The sequence below is a fragment of the Passer montanus genome, unplaced genomic scaffold, assembly GCF_014805655.1.
Source record: "Passer montanus isolate IOZ18808 unplaced genomic scaffold, ASM1480565v1 scaffold38, whole genome shotgun sequence".
Taxonomy (NCBI): domain Eukaryota; kingdom Metazoa; phylum Chordata; class Aves; order Passeriformes; family Passeridae; genus Passer; species Passer montanus.
In genome coordinates this window covers 3,836,884-3,853,010 of record NW_024368596.1, presented here as the reverse complement: position 1 = coordinate 3,853,010, position 16,127 = coordinate 3,836,884, and the positions used below count along the sequence as shown (strand labels likewise).

The 16,127-nt window shown below is 44.0% G+C and overlaps 1 protein-coding gene across 7 annotated transcripts in view; it reads right to left on the bottom strand.

The window, feature by feature from the left end:
• Window positions 1-16,127, bottom strand: part of PASD1 (PAS domain containing repressor 1) — a 103,668-nt gene that overhangs the window by 18,336 nt on the left and 69,205 nt on the right. For 5 of the 7 annotated variants that reach the window (XM_039717278.1, XM_039717279.1, XM_039717280.1 and 2 more), the window contains exons 2-10: window positions 13,013-13,104; window positions 11,645-11,701; window positions 10,144-10,298; window positions 9,324-9,415; window positions 7,481-7,570; window positions 6,302-6,422; window positions 4,681-4,794; window positions 3,991-4,109; window positions 3,065-3,147 (exon numbers count right to left, since the gene is read on the bottom strand). In XM_039717278.1, coding sequence (XP_039573212.1) covers window positions 3,065-3,147; window positions 3,991-4,109; window positions 4,681-4,794; window positions 6,302-6,422; window positions 7,481-7,570; window positions 9,324-9,415; window positions 10,144-10,298; window positions 11,645-11,676 — 806 coding nt within the window. In that variant the 5' untranslated portion in view covers window positions 11,677-11,701; window positions 13,013-13,104. Of the gene's footprint in view, window positions 1-3,064; window positions 3,148-3,990; window positions 4,110-4,680; window positions 4,795-6,301; window positions 6,423-7,480; window positions 7,571-9,323; window positions 9,416-10,143; window positions 10,299-11,644; window positions 11,702-13,012; window positions 13,105-16,127 lie in introns of those variants that run through there. The other 2 variants (XM_039717281.1, XM_039717284.1) reach the window with 2 other exon arrangements.

The window sequence follows — 16,127 nt, the reverse complement described above, 5'->3', positions numbered from 1 at the left end:
GGGAAACTACAGCCAACAAAACTTTCTGTACTGGTAGTGCAGATAGCAATAGGCATGGGGCTGATTTAGGGCTGATTGTGCTTTGCTTGGTAGAGAAGGAATTGATGAAGTATTTAGATAGGCACATTGCAATGACTTACCTCACTATTCTGCTATGAATTCTAGATTTTCCTTTTTCTAGGCAAAACATGAGATTTTTTTAAGGCAGGTATCCTAACACAGCCTTCACCAGAGCCTGATAGCTTATGATTATGAAACAGCACTGAAATGTGGAGAAAAAACCACTGGTTTTGTCTCTGCTCCCTGTATCAGCACATCACTCTCCATCTGCCAGTGCTCAGGTACAACCCTGCCTGCACCAGCTCAGGCACTCAGGGAGGCAGGACCTGTGCTGAGGTGGCTGCAGGATGTGCTGTGTCCACCTGCCAAGTTCAGTTTGTTTCTCAGGAATAGCACAAAAGGGTAAATAACTCAAACTGGGGTGGACTGAAGGTGATGGTGCCTATCAAACCTGCCTCTCCTGGTCAGCTGAGTGCTGTTAAGGAAGAAGGCCATAAAGTGGCCAAGACTATGAGGAAAAAGCTATTTTAGTGTATTACACATGTATTTGGATGGATCAGTCCTGAGTTTCTTGGTTATTACTGTGTGAAATTCTCTCCTGGCTGAGCCAGCCAGCTCCACGTTTTTCCTCTTGAGAGACACATGGGCACAGGTTATCCATCCCCAGGGAGCCCAGGCAGGTCTGTAACCTCCCTCCCCCCCAGCTGTGGGCAGCCTGGCACCAGGGAACGGGGGGAACAGGACTAAGAGCAGTCCCAGGGGGAGCAAGGTGTGCCAGGAGCTCCTGAGCCCCACACAAGGGCTCAGCTGGGAGAGCCAGGCCTCCCCTGGACAGCAAATCCCCTGGAACAGAATGTGCTGAGCCACAATACAGCTTTATTTATTTAAGTAACTTCTCATAGCACTCTGTTCCTTTTCCTCATGTGACCCAGATTTCTGCTAATGATGATAATATGTGTATTTATTAAAGTGTCCTTGCTGTCTCTTTGGCAGAATGCATCACTGTTTCTCCTACTTTTAATGACATGCTTATATTCAAGACAATAGTGTCTTTCAGATGCACATCAGATAAACATTTAAGCTGATCAGGAAAGTATTATGCTTTCCTGAATATCACCAGAGCTTTTCATAAAATAAAGAAACCACAAAATGCTCCTCATCTGTCATTTAACAGAAGATGCCTTGTGGAGCAATTTAAAAGTGTCTTGTTAGCTTAAGTTCCAGTCCTGAGATCTGCAGCTTGCTGTGCAAATGGGAATGCACAGTCTTTAGAGAGTCTTTTGGGTGCAGTCTTTTAATAAATGAAGGGAAAATAAGAACAGTACCACAGTGCAGAAGAGAAACAAATCATTATAAAAGCTGATAGGTTTCTCTTTCTCTACACATATTTACATAGAGACCCAGAATACATTTTCCCTATTTTTCTCATGTTTATCCACATCTATGGAACATTTTTATTGCATCTATCTTTACTCTGATTTGAATTGTGATCATGACAGCAAAGGTCCTGATTCCAGCTCTGCTGGGTGCCCTCTGCCCCTGCTGAAGGCACACCTCAGTATCAGGCAGCCTGTGGTGATGCAAATCAGCAAGAAACAGCAACAATTCCCAGTGTCCTGCAGATTCTACTGGAGAGAGCTTGGAATCAGTGATTAAATGAGACAACTCCCACAATCTCCTGCTCATTCTCGGGTCTGAGCTCACTGCTTGCATCTGGATCTGTCACAAACTCTGCCTCAGCATCTACATCATCTTAATTTCCTCTCAGTAGCACTGGCTTCCTCTCTGGGAATATCAGTGGGACTGGAGTGTCTGCAAGCACCCAGCACAGAGATTCCTCTCTGAGTCATAACCCACATTCATCAAAAGACTCTTTGACAAATTTCAAAGTAGCTCCTACTCACCTTTTTCACAGGAGCTGCTGGGACACAGCCCTGTGGAAAAGCAGCTCACCTCATCAGTGACGTGAGGGGCTCAGGGCTCTTTTACAAACCTTAACATTAATCAGCTGATTCTAAACATGTGCTTTATCAGACAGGCCAATTAAAGTCTAACAAAGCCACTCCAGCAAGATCTCATCTGAATTAATAATTATCTGACTGTAATTATCCCAAACCACACATAATCAACTGTAGGGGTGTTGCAGGGTCAGTTCCTCCATGTTTCAAGGTATGATGTGAGGCACACACCTTCTGTTCTATATAAATGAGAGTTATTACTCATTTTTATTTGCTCTCTTTCTTTTTTGCTCTAAATGTGGAGATGGTATTCAGATTTTTTCCTCACCAATATTTTTTTTCTTTAGAGCCTTATTTACTAGTCTTCTGTTTTTAGTAATGACTACTTCTGCACAGCTCACAAGAGGAGGGGTAACAAAGAGGGTAGGATTTTGCAATGTGCTTATGCACATATGTCAAATACAGAGAAGTAAGAGAGTGAATAAAACCTGCCAGCTTCTTTTGAAGAAAATTAATCCTAAATTAAGCAGCTTAATAAACTGGTTCCAGTCTGTTTCATTCACCAAGCTGAATTCTAGCCCACCATATTGCATTGTCAAAGACTAATCTACAATTAAATAATAAAATCCACTGTTTTTTATTTTGGTTTTAGAAATTCTATAATTTCTCAAGGTGAAAAGTCAAAAGTTTATTGGCACAGCAAAAGATTTAGAAGGATTCCTGGAAACTGTAGTTGTAGAATAGAGGAGCTAAACCAATATGGGGAATGTATTGGGATCCACACTGCTCACTTTCAATGATTTATTATCTCGGTTAGGAGACAAACATTTTTCTAGACATTTTCCATGGTTTCTTACTTGCCTAAAATATGGAAAATAGTGAAGCATTTAAGGATGTCTAATAGCAAAGTTCAGAGTACTGGTACTTACTAAGTTTCATGTAATTGGAACTATTCCATTTGGGATCTCAGGCAATAGGTATACAAAGCTTTCTATTTTTAAACTACAGTTTATTTATTCTTCAGTGACTAAAACCAAATCTCTTACCTGTGGTCCAAGAATAAAAACTTCCATTCTAAACTATGCCTCGATGTAAATTCTTCACATGGCTCTTCAACATTGCAGAGCTCCTGCAAAAGAGTGCATAGATTCACTCATTTAATTCTATGAAATGACAAAAGGAGCCTGCTATCAACACCTAGCATGCATCTTGTTGATATAATAAACCATAGCAAAATACAGTGCTTTTAAAGCACTTGACTTATTTTCCTCTAAGGAATGTGTAAGACTTGTTTATGAACCGATGCATGAACTGATGAAAAATGGCTGAATAGTTTACCTTGAGCTGAACTTCAGAGCTAGGATAAATAGCCAGAGTATTGTCTTGCACTCTCTAGGCAAAATTCCCCAGATTTTTGCAAATACTGGTACTTGAATATGGATGACAGCTCCAGGTCCAGTCTCTAACTGAGCTGGTAATTCCCTCTTGAGCAAGCAGCACCCAGGGCTGTTATCCCTGCCATCAGTGCCATGGGACATTGGTACTTGAATATGGATGACAGCTCCAGGTCCAGCCTCTAACTGAGCTGGCTAATGCCCTCTTGAGTACCTAGGGCTGTTATCCCTACCATCAGTGCCATGGGACATCTACAGACCAGCAGCAAGAGGCCATGACACACATTTTCAATGTTTCAATATGCAGATCCTCACACAAAGGAGTGGTGGATGCACATTTTTGAAGGCTGCAAATTCCCAGGTGGTGTAGCTGGTCACCTTGTCCTGGAGCTTCCCAGGAGACATCCCACCACAAAACCACCTCTTCACACAAGCAGCTCCTGCTTCATCCCTTATCTTTCCAAAACACATACTCCTGCCATCTCCCCCTCCCAGCACGTCCCCTCTCCTCTGCTGACGCCGTGCTGCTGTCCCTGCTGCTGGCAGGGGAGCCCAGGGGTGCTGCAGCTCGGGCTCACCTTCAGGAACTGCGGCGTGACCAGGCGCACGGTGGCTACCAGGCAGATCTGCTCCTCCGTGGCTGACCTGAAAGCCCGTGCAATAGCTGACTCAAAGCCATTACAGGAGGGTGTAGGCACTAGGAACAACCAGACAATTTATTTAAGAAGAAGAAGAGGTTTCTTCTCTGTTAAGGCAGGTAAGAGTGAGTGAAGAAACCCAGCAGCAAAGTCCTGCTGCCCACAGGGTGATGGCACACTGCTCCACGCTGGTGTTATCTGAAGCACAACCCTTCAGGCTCCACGTTACACAGCTGCAGTCTCCTTGTCAGTCTTTCTCCAGGCCAACACTTGCAAGATTCAGGATTTTACAAGTACTTAATCTCTGTAAAGTGTTATTTCACTGCCACAAGTGAAACAGAATACCATATTTGACTGGTATTTGAATAAGTATGCTGCTTTACAATTGGCAGTGGGTCAAACAGATGCATTTTCAGTCTGGTATCAGCTTTAGGCACAACATGCAGGAGAGTGCACTCCTCGGATCAACAGACTCCCCACCATTTTTGTATGAAAAATATATCCAACTCATTCCATCCCTGACAATTATGGGGCATTTTCAGCAGAAACGGAGCCTTCAAGATGCTACAGGTCAAGATAATTTAAAGGAGAGAGGTGGAGAGACAAAGGTAGGCTGGAACAGTAACTTACCATGAGTAAAATATTTAAAATCCACTACAAATTTCACATATTCATACATCAGGGGTTCATTTGGATCTAAGCTGCCTCTTGCTAAATGGCAACAAAACTCTATTTGTTTTTCTGCTGAAATGAGAGAAAGAGAAGAAGACACAGACGATGTTATTAGACATCTGCACTTTAGCTCGCTCACATATTTAATTTATCAACCAAGTGGTATCTGAGCACACCCTGCTGGGAAGCTTCTGATGCCCAGAAGTAAATATATAACTACTAGGAGCAATTACCATCTGTTTCTGCTTAAGGAAATGTATTCCCACTCTTTTTGCCTGTCTTTGCAGTCACCCCAGTAAGCTGAGTGTGAAGCCCTGGCTGCAGCGGTCAGCAGGATTTTCCATGACTTCATGGATGCAGGATTTCATGCAGAGCAGTTACTGGTATTGCAGTACTCTGCTCTGGCACTGCTCAGTAGGACCAAAGGTCACTGAACTCACCCTAAGCCCTTCCATTAACAGTGGAGGGCACTGTGCCAAGCTTTAATCCAGTTTTCTGCCTCAAGTCTGAACTCTGTGGATTAGACCACACAGCCTTCAGCCTGAGGAAAACTACCCCAGGCAGAGCATCATCAGGGTGCTCAGAGCATCACCAGGGTGCTGACAGCATCACCAGGGTGCTCACAGCATCATCAGCGTGCTGAGAGCACCATCAGGGTGCTCAGAGCATCACCAGGGTGCTGACAGCATCACCAGGGTGCTGAGAGCACCATCAGGGTGCTGACAGCATCATCAGGGTGCTCAGAGATCATCAGGGTGCTCACAGCATCATCAGAGTGCTCAGAGCAGCATCAAGGTGCTCAGAGCATCATCAGGGTGCTGAGAGCACCATCAGGGTGCTCAGAGATCATCAGGGTGCTCAGAGCACCATCAGAGTGCTGAGAGCATCATCAGGCTGCTCAGAGCAGCATCAGGGTGCTGAGAGCACCATCAGGGTGCTGAAAGCACCATCAGGGTGCTCAGCTCCCACTGGTGCTCATGGGGCAGCAGGGAGGGGAGCCCAGTGCTGGTTGGTGGCCTTGCCAAACCCATTGAGAAAGAGGTGGGGGCTCAGCACAGGCTGAAACATTAATTAATGAAATACAGGTGTTGGGAAGATGCCTGCTCTGGTTCTGGGGACATTTTCTGCAGGAAAGGGACATGGGACAGCAGCCAGCAGTACAGATCCAGACAGACTGCTCAGATAGGAAGGCTTTGCTTAAGTTCCATTAGGGTTCCTCTTGTGTCCTGAGGCATGCAAGCTTCCTAAAGAATAACAGCTCTGCCAAAACTGTTTGGGATTTCTCCAATTTTTTTCCCTTGAGCCCTCACTCCTTTCTCAGGGTTAGTCTAGCATCTCATCTGGGGAAAAGTATCTACCATCCAAGGGGCAAAGCAGATGGTAAAACAAAGACTGTCCTAATCAAACAGCAACTACTGGGAGCACATAGGAACTTTAGAGATGTGATTCACTAAAACCCACACATGCAGCAAAACAGAAGTGGCAGGCAGGAGCCAGCTGGAGAGCTCTGTGCAGACTTCCCTGGGAGCTGTTTACCTTTGGCAAACTTCTCTGACCGACAGACAAGAGCAGAGCTTACCATTTAGAAAATCAGCTGCAACAGGATCTGTCATGAGCACATGTGGAGAAAGTAGCTTGTACACCTCGCTCTGCTCCCCCTCAGGCAGAAAGTTTAATATATTTTGGTCCACCAAATCTGACTGATACAAAAGAATGCTTTGTCATGTTCAGCAGTACAGCCTGACACAACCACATGCCTTTTCACCCCTCAGCAGAGCACAGTCTGGTGCAGGTGCCTAAGACAAGGAAGCCCAGTCAATCTGCAGATGGATCTAGGGCAGAATGTAACCCTCAGACTATTTTACCCCAGGATCACTATCTAGTTGCAAAAGGTTGAATGAGTCCCAGAGGCTGCCCTTCAGTTCAGACAGATACAGGCTGGAGAAGAAGCCCTGGTACCACAGGAATATAACATGATGAGAAGTGAAACATTTTTCTTTGAAAGCACAACACAGAAGGAGAGCTTCTCCCTACATCCTCCATTTGTCCTCTAGGCTGAACATCTGGCAAAATCAGCTTGACCTGCAAGTGATTCAGTGCTCATCAACCCACGCATCCTGACTAAAGGGGTTCTACCAAAATGTCAGCACAGATTTGTTCTCTGCACACATGACATTCAGGTAACTGCATGCTTGAATTTCCTCTCATATAGAGCATCCTTGGTGCTTCATGCTTGGCACCAGATAAAGAGAAAAATGTTTTTGAGGGGCCAAGCTGAAATTTCTGCACTTGACAACTAAATAGTTTGTAGAAATTCTCCCAGAACACTCTGAGGTCACACATTTGTTACTAAAGACTATGGGCTCAAAGTAGAAAAACCCAATGTCATTCAAAGAGCATAGATTCAGTTCTGAAATAATATTTACATTATCTAAGAAGAGCTCCAGCACTTATTTCACAATCATAAAATTTTCCATTAACCTGGTGGGTCAAACACCTCCCAGACCTTTAGATGGATAGCCAAGTGATAAGCTATGAGCACATTGATTTTGTACAGTTGGGGTTTTTTTCAAGCTAACTCATAGGCCCTGGGAGAGAATCTGTTATTCACAGGAACCTGAGAAACTCCACAAGAATTTGTTAGTTGACCTCCCACCCACAGTCAGCTCCCTCTTTGGCTGAACAAAATCAATCCCCAGCCCTGCACTGACTGATTTACACCAAGGAGGGAATGAGCCATTGCATGGTCAGAACTTACCGGTAAGTGTCCTAGCAGAGATGAAACACTATCAGATACATAAATAATAATCCCATCAGCGGTAAGAGCAATGAGAAAGCCATCTAGTGCCTAATGATAAGAGGCAGAAAAAAAAAAAATAAGAAAAAGAACAAAACCAAAACAGAATTATGCAATGGAAAAACTTAAAATATTTTAGACTCATTGATTCTTTAGTGATGCTTCTAACAGCTTAAACCTAGCAGAAATTAATCAAAGAAATGACAGTTCAATGTGGAAAAATAAAAATTACACATGCTGTCTAATTCAACATTCTTTTTATATTCTTATTTTCTCATTCTCATTATTATTAAATTGACTTGTATTTTTCACCCAGTGAGTATTTATTTAACATGAAGTGAGACAGTGATGCTTAGAATTTCAACACCCACACAATCCTGCTGACTTCAGTCACTTCATTATGTGTCCTGAATTACACAATAGTTAGCAAACTCAGTGCGTAAGGAGATGTCAGATATCATCATGGCAAATCCAGCTTTGTGGATGGATAAGCAGAGACAGAAAAATTATACAATTACGTATTTTTAGCAGTTTATAGACAATATGAAAAGGATCTAAAGCCTTATTTATTTTGCTTAAAGCACTGATTTGTAAGGTTAGTGACAAAACAATTTTAAGGCTTGTTCTGTTTCCCCTTTCTCATTCACACTGGTTTCTGTCCCAGAGTTAAACCTCTCTGTCCCTTTTAAGTTACTGCCTGTGCTCTTCCCTTTGGATATTGTGTTCTCCCTATTCTTCACAATATCTCCTTGTGCCATTTATGCAGTGTCTGTCCTTATTCTTCCCTAGCATCAGGATCTGGGAGGTTTAATAGCTGGTCAGCACTGTGCACAAAGCCAGCTCTTCTAAAGACTCTGTTAGGCTGCTCTGCAGCTTGGCTACAGGGAGCCAAAGAAGCAGCCTTCACCATCTCCCCACCTCACTGACAGACCCTGCCTTTGCTCAAATTGAGTCCTCTCTGGAAAAACAACACTGATTTTAAGCAAACTGTTCAGTGGTGTCCCAGAGTGCAGCAAGGCAGCAGTTATTACAGGGCTTGCTCTCCCCCACCACTTCCAATCTAAGGGGGGACTTTGTTTTGATTCAGCTGGAGCAAGCCAGCTTGTTTGGCAAGAGAGAGCCCCAGAAAGAATGAACAGACTTTTCCAGAGAGGTGAGTCATGACATCCTGATGAAAAGGAATAACTAAGACACAGCAGCACCTCCCAGCTCAGCCCAGCATACACCCTGATTTTGGTGGGGCAAAGAGCAGCAGCTGCCCACGCAGGGCAGGAGATGTCCCTGCAGCACAGACCCAGAGCCAGGGGAGAAATGTAGGTTTGGGGGATTTTTCTAGATCAGCAAAGCATTTTAGAGGTGGGAGTATAAGAGCTGTTTTCCTGAATGCACTTAAGGCAATTCAAGCAGAAGAGGCAGCACTCCCATCGAGAGGACAGCAGAGCAGGCAGCAGCTGCAGAGGCAGCACAGGCAGTGCTGCCTGGCTAATGGGACGTGGGAGGCACAGAGCTGCCCTGCTTTTTTCAGGTCCTTTCAAGTTTTTCCTAAAACTGCTAGCTCTAGCAACTCTTCTGAGAAAAGGAAATTCTCTTTTTCCTCTGTCATCAGGCCAAATCTGGGCCAAATCAGTCCTGATTCCCAAACAAAAAGTCATTTGTCTTCAAGGGGAAACAATCTTATTTTTAATTCTGTGTCTGCAAAGCACTTAGCACAACATCGGGACCTACAGGTGAAAAAGAACTGTATATCCCTGAACTGCTCCACTGAACTGATTATCTCTCACTAATCTATTTAATTTCTTCTTACCTCTAACATCAACTGGGTGAACTCCTCGTTGCTAAGAAATGAAGGCTTCCAGTCTTGTCTAATCTGACAGGCTTCTGTCTGTGCTGTGATTTCTTAAAGAGAAAATATCAAAAAAGCAACATGAGTCATGCTACTTGGATATTTTTTTCATTTTCAAGTAACACTAGATTTCTTTAAAGAGGCTGTTAGAGGAATCATCCTCAGATCATTCTTCACACAAAGCCTTCTTGCATGCAACAGTGATTTTCCATGCTATCGTGATACAAATGCATTAGAAATCAAGAAAGGAAAATTGAGGCATTTGAGGTGGCCTGAAGATAACCTTAAAAAATTAAGATCAATGGGCTAATTTTAGAGTAGTAGAGCATCCCTGTGAGCAAAGGGTGTCTGCAATTCTGGAGCTGTTTCTTTCAATTCTGGAGCTGTTTCACAAGCTGCTCCTGTGAGTGCCCAGGCAGCAGGACAGGTTTATCATCTCCTAATCCAAGAGAAGATGGCATGGAACACTCTCTCCCCTGACTTTTGTAATGGGCGCTGTTCCTCAGCTTTTCTGTTTGGGAGTGCACAAAGCAGGCCAGGGGATGTGGAGGCCAGTGAGGGTAATGATGTATCCACAGCAAAAAGCACACAGCACTGCATCCTGTCAAAGCTGTGTTTAATGGTCAGCAGTGCATCCAGCCCTAGCCATCTCCTGCCTTATCCTGCCCCTCACCCAGGCTCATGTCCTGCCTGGGTGGCATCTGAGATGCTTGGGAAAAACAGTTTGCAATTCTGAGAGCAGCTGGCTGCTGGGCAGCTGCGGGCCAGCACCCTGCAGTACCTTTCTGCTTCTGTAGGAAGTCGATGGTCCTCTGCAGTATTGTGGACTTGTCCATCTTGAGAGGGTGGCCGTGGCCCTGCAGCATCGTGCAAAGCTCCTTGATGAGGACATTGAACTGGTCTCTCCTCTTCTTCTCAGATTTGTTGCGTGATGCCCTGGGTGACAAAAACATAAATGCCACTAAGCAGAATGCAGGACCTACAGCACAAACCAGGGTGAGGTGTCTACCCTGCCCCAGCAAAACACTTTGAATACAAGAATCTAAACTCTGCTGGGAATGTTTATTTGTTTAAAATTGGGCTTGCACACTAAGAGTTTGCTGTGCTTAGAGCCTTGTAGCAAGACTGAACTCACCAGCAGCAAGGAATACCTGGAGGTAACACATATTTGGGTTCATTTGGGAAAGATCATGTCCTGATATACATTTCATACATTTCATTTCCCACTGTTTCAAAAGCAGTGATAGTGAAGGTGTTGTGCGACAAATTCCTCCAGTAAGAGAGAAGTATGTTCATGCATATTCATGTTTTGTTCACTTAATTTTTATCACTTAATTTTTATGAACTTTTGTTTTGCAGTTAGTACACACACACATAAAGGTCAAAATGTGAAGGATTTCTTTGATTTGCACTTGCAAAAGGTGCTTATCAAGAGACAGCACTGTGCAGAGGCAACTGAACTGCAGAATAAAATCTTGCTTGTGGTCTTAAAAATTCACTGCTGTGATGTATGAAATTGGGAACATTATGGATTTGGCTGCAGAACTACAACTAGTTTTCAGTTCACAAATCCAGAATATTTATTAGGTTTTCCCCCTCCACTAAAAACAATAAAGGAGAAAGCAAACCCATTTAGTTCCTTCCAATGTGTTCTTTCCAGTGCTCATATCTGGCATAACACTCTTCATACAACCTCTTCCATATTAATTTGCTTTACAAGTGTATTCTTGATGATGCATACTTCCTGTGATCCAGACTGAGGGTGGTATGCAGAAAGCATTTCCCTTCATATTCAGGTTGGCATTTGGATGTTCTCAGATCCAGCATTCACATTCACAGCCATCTCTGTTTTGGCACTGGTGTCCAATGCCTGAACAGAGCTGAGCCAAGTGCTTCCCTGACAGGAGACTAACTCAGGCCTGTGCTGAAGCAGGACTGCTAAGGGAACTCTACCCCAGCTGGGCAGTACTGCTTGATGCCAATAAAATCTTGAAGCAGGTCAGGAATCCTGCTTCAAGATAATAAACAGCCATGGGATAGCACGAGATCCTGAGGACACAGCAGTGTAATTTAAGGACCACTCAGCCAGATAACCCATTTGGTTAGGGGTGGACAAAACTTGTAAGAAGCCTGAAGGGTGACTTAAATTATGCTGCTTGTGGTCAGCTATACACAGCCTGTAAACTGTGTGGGAGCTTTGCCTCTGACACCAGTGGGGTTAAGTTCATTGTCAAGCACAGGACAACACAGCTCAACTCCTCCAGGAGTGCACTCTGTCATACCTCTTTGCCCTGTCCTTCTCATCTTCATCCATCAGTTCGTTTACACAACACAGGGCTCTGCAAGGAAAAGACAGAAGCACTTACTGAGACAAATTCCCTGTCTTGCTCAGAATGTCAAAACATGGAGCATAGTGGTTTGTACTTAAAGACCTCCTGGATGTTTCAATCTTCCCTTTCCCAAATTCCATTCTTGGTATGTATCTCCTTGCTTGTTCAGTCAGCTATTGAGGCATGAGAAGTGACACTGCTGCTACATGCCCAAACATGCACCTACAAAGATTTTAAAGGGAAAGATCTAAAAGCCAGCAGCCCCTCAGCCTGCCTTTGTCCTGCCCTCTGAGCCAGGGTAGGGAACCCTGCTGAAGCAACAATCTCTGCACAGGAATCAGCATTTTCCTGGCAAATGCAAGAGCGAAAAACAGAGAAATCCGACCTGGTGTCTGCAGCAGGCAGCACCACAGCTGGTGCTGTTCTGGGCAATCACACAGGTTACTGGCTGATTTTAATCACTGCCCACCCTGCTTGAAACACACCTGAGATTTCTCTTCCATGGAAAGACATAGGAGAAAGAAACTGTGCTAATCCCTTAAAGGATTTGTGTTAGGCAACAGCAGCATATTATCAGGATATCTAAGAGATTATATGATAGACAGGTTCATCCAGAGCATCCTGCAGCCAATGACTGCTGCTTGCACTGGTGGACTTCTCCCACATTATCTGAGCTCTGTCCTGGGATTCATACTCAAGGCTTCCATTTAAAATATCCTCACCTGGCACTAACTAGGGAAGGAAAATAGTTGGCAATAACTCCCAGTAAGGACACAGTACTCTCAAGCCCCATTAAATGACGGCAAATTCAACACAAGGGTAACTTCTTCACTGGTGACTTGCTTTCTGTGACTCCACACCACATTGCCCAGTTCAGCCTTGCTGGATTGCACCCCTTCAGACCCCTCCAAAGAGGCAATCACACCCATCCCCACCATCAGATCCCATCTGCCCCATCTCCACTGAGCACCTTCCCTGAAAACACCCCATGCTGCCCTGAACTCAAGGGGCATTTTCAATAGGTACATCCAAAAGATTTTCTCTGTTTAGAGACTCCTCCAAGCTCAAACAAGTTGGTAGCTGTAAAAATAACACAAAACAGAACCACCCACAATTGTCAGGAAGTCAAGGATGCTGCTCACAGCAAGAGCTACAAAATTTTATCCTTCCTTCCGTGCTCCAGGGCAAGGATCTCCCTCCCTGCAGATGACCTGGGCAGAAGATACTGTGTGAGTTCTTCTGTTATGAATGCACTCCACAGAGAGGGAGTGGTTCTCACTGCCTGAGTCACCAAAAGCTACAAGCCAAATTAGAAATTACCTGTTCTATTCCTCAGATTCATCAGTCCAGACTGACAGAGTGGGATTAGCACTTCTTATCACCATGTAAATAGAGATGGAGAAAAATTAATCCTGGAAGGAAAAGCAAGTCCAGTTAAAACACAGTTGAAGGTAAGACAGCCTAGTCAGCTGCAGTCACTTCTAGCTGAGAAAAGTCTACCACCACAAATTAGAACCATGCTCAAGTATGACTAATGAAAGCTCAGCAAAGCAATGGGAGTTGGACCAAGTTCTTGGGCTCCTGGCTCCGTGGGCACCACCTACTGCCACAGAAGCCACCTGGGAAGGCCAATGTGACCTCTGATGTCCAAAAAGCTGTGTGACCCAGCAGGGTGGGAGAATGGCCCTACTGGCTTGGGGCCACTGAGGAGCAACTGGAGTTCTTCCAAAGTGGGACAGCTTACCTGGTGTGCTGTGAAAACCAGAAGTATGACCTGTACCTCATCTATCAAAGCTTGCAACCAAAACCTCCTTCAAGACAAACATGACCAGCAAAGTCAGCACAAGCCACAACCACCCACCTGAGAATGGACGCAAGGCCTCCCTTTGATACTTTATACTGATGAGACACAAAATCTAGGGAAAATATCATGTAACTCCTGACACCCCAGTGAAGCTGCAACTGGAAACAACACCTGCATAGCAAACTTAAACTCAGTGGGTCTGCTATGTCTCTGTTCTCACAGCAGTGCTACCCAGTCATGCTTTACTCCAGTTCCAAGGGAGCATGTGATCTTATTTGTTACCCTATTGAGCTGAGGCTCTTATCCCTGCTGCTCATCCCTCAGTGCTGCTCTATCAAAATCACTCAGTTGTTTCTTCTCTAGAAGAATGTCTCCTACAGAAGATTTGGTGACTGTGGATAAGTTCAGAGATACACGGGTATAAAGAAAAGTCTTTTCAAAGCAATGGGTTACATTATGAAAAAATGCTTGTGGATACATAGAAAGATCTTTAAAAATTTTTCAGGGAATGTTCTTTGTGTGCAGACTTGACCATGCAAAAATTCAGCTAAAGAAAAGGATTTTTCCCAAGCTTGGAGCACAAAGCATTATTTTATAGAAACTGTATTTTATGGAAACTTTGCCCACAGGTTGTCTAACAGCTGGAAGCTCCCAGGAAGCCTGGTGGGTTTTCTGCCTCATTAGAATGGTTGGCCTCCCACCCAGCTGGAACAGCAGCAAGTTGAGGGAACTCTTGGTCACCAAGAGTGTCAACAGTACAGCCAATGCCCTCTGAGCCCCAGCTGGGAAATGAATCCTGGGTTCTCCAGTCTCCAGGAGGAGCTATCACTGTGCTGCAGCCCCCCAGATGTGGGCTGCCAGGGACAGAGGAATGAGGCTTCCTAATGCACGTGAGCAATGCTCTCAGCCAACACCAGACCTGGAGGAGCTCACAGAATAAATGGCCATGAAAGAATTCAGAGGCCCAAGCACACAGAGCAGCTTTTTGCATGATGCAGCAGGACGGTGAGCAAGAAAAAGTCTTAGCAGAAGACACCTAAGGACAAAATAATCTTAACTGGATTAAGCACTTCAGGACTGCATTTAGCTAAGTGCTTTTTGTCTTGTTATAAGACAGAGCTAAATATAGTAACCAGAATACTTAAGAATAGTTTCATAAGGGTTGTATACATTCCTCAGCCAGCTAAGACACTTAGCACTACTGACAGCACTATGTCTGCAGGTTAAGAGTATTTTAAATAGATCCAGATAGAATCTCTTTGACCTTAACTGCATTAACCAGAGGGATCAAAATTTATTTATTGCCTCCTGAAAATCCCCTTCTGTAACACTTTGAGAGAGAGATTCCTGAACTCTGTGGGCAGGTAGAGAGGAAACCTGTCAGTGCTGCTGGCATTCATTGTTTCCCACCCCACCTGCAACAGGTGAGGATCAGCTTTCTCACAAAGCAATGCACATCCATCACTGCTCAGTGCCCCCTGTAAAGGGAAATTATTTTTTTCTTCCTTTGTACAGGGAGTCTCAAAAACCACTCATAGTGTTTTAAGGGTACATTATATTTCAGACTTTTCAAATATTACAGCATTTGAAGTTGTTTCCAGGGTTACAGAAAGGGTAATGTAGCCAAATTACACCCTTAACAAGACAAATGGACTTTGCAGTCAACAACTACTAGTTAAAGCATTAATCCATGCTATCTGCTATATTCTGGCACATTTTTTACTGAAGAGAGAATGGCAGAGGGAATTTTCTGTTTTGTAGAACTATCTGACTCCAGGAGCTATCCAAAACTGCAAACCTGTGAGTAAAGAAAATGTTTATTTATTGACTTACTGCAAACCATCAAAATATTAACATTACCTTAGGATAATTCTTAATGGAATAGTCAGACTTGTGTTCTGAAACCAGCAGTTCCTATGAACACCTCATTATAGGCAAAATTTTAGTTATTTGGTTATGGCAAGGCAAATATATTTCTATGAGACATGCTGCCCATTTCTTTGTGATCAGCAATGAATAAAGCTTTCATCCATCACCTAAAAGTCCCTGAACCCAGATGATTTGATTGCTTTTCCCAGCTATAACAACTGGTCTAATGAAAAACATTCTCTATGCATAGAAGCTTTGTTCTGCTGGTATTTGAGTTTTCATAGAATTTTGTATTAAAGTAACATACAGCAGTTAGGGAGTCTTCAAATCTATACCACAGGAAAAACTTTAATTATGGAAATGTGCTATGCTAATAATTTTCACAGACTTTGCATGCAATGAATTCATCAGAGAGCCCTCAATTACAAGATGCAGCACTTTGTGGCACGATGCAGTCACAAATAAGAGAGATAATGCATTCTCCAGCAATCTGATTTACATGTCAGTATGCCAACGTTTCATTATTCTTGAGGCAACAGGAGGGCACGACTGTGGTTGGCAGCAAAACAGCTGATTTCATTTTTAAAAGGCAGCATTTAACCTCTTCAGTAAAGTGCTGGTTCAACTACAAGATGCTTATGTGGATGGCATTTGAAAAACCAAACAGCGTGGCTGAGTCCCTATGGTGGCTCAGCACAGGAAGGATCAGCATCTCTGCTGATGCCCAGCAGCCCTGAAGTCCTGGTGCTGTGCCACCCTCCC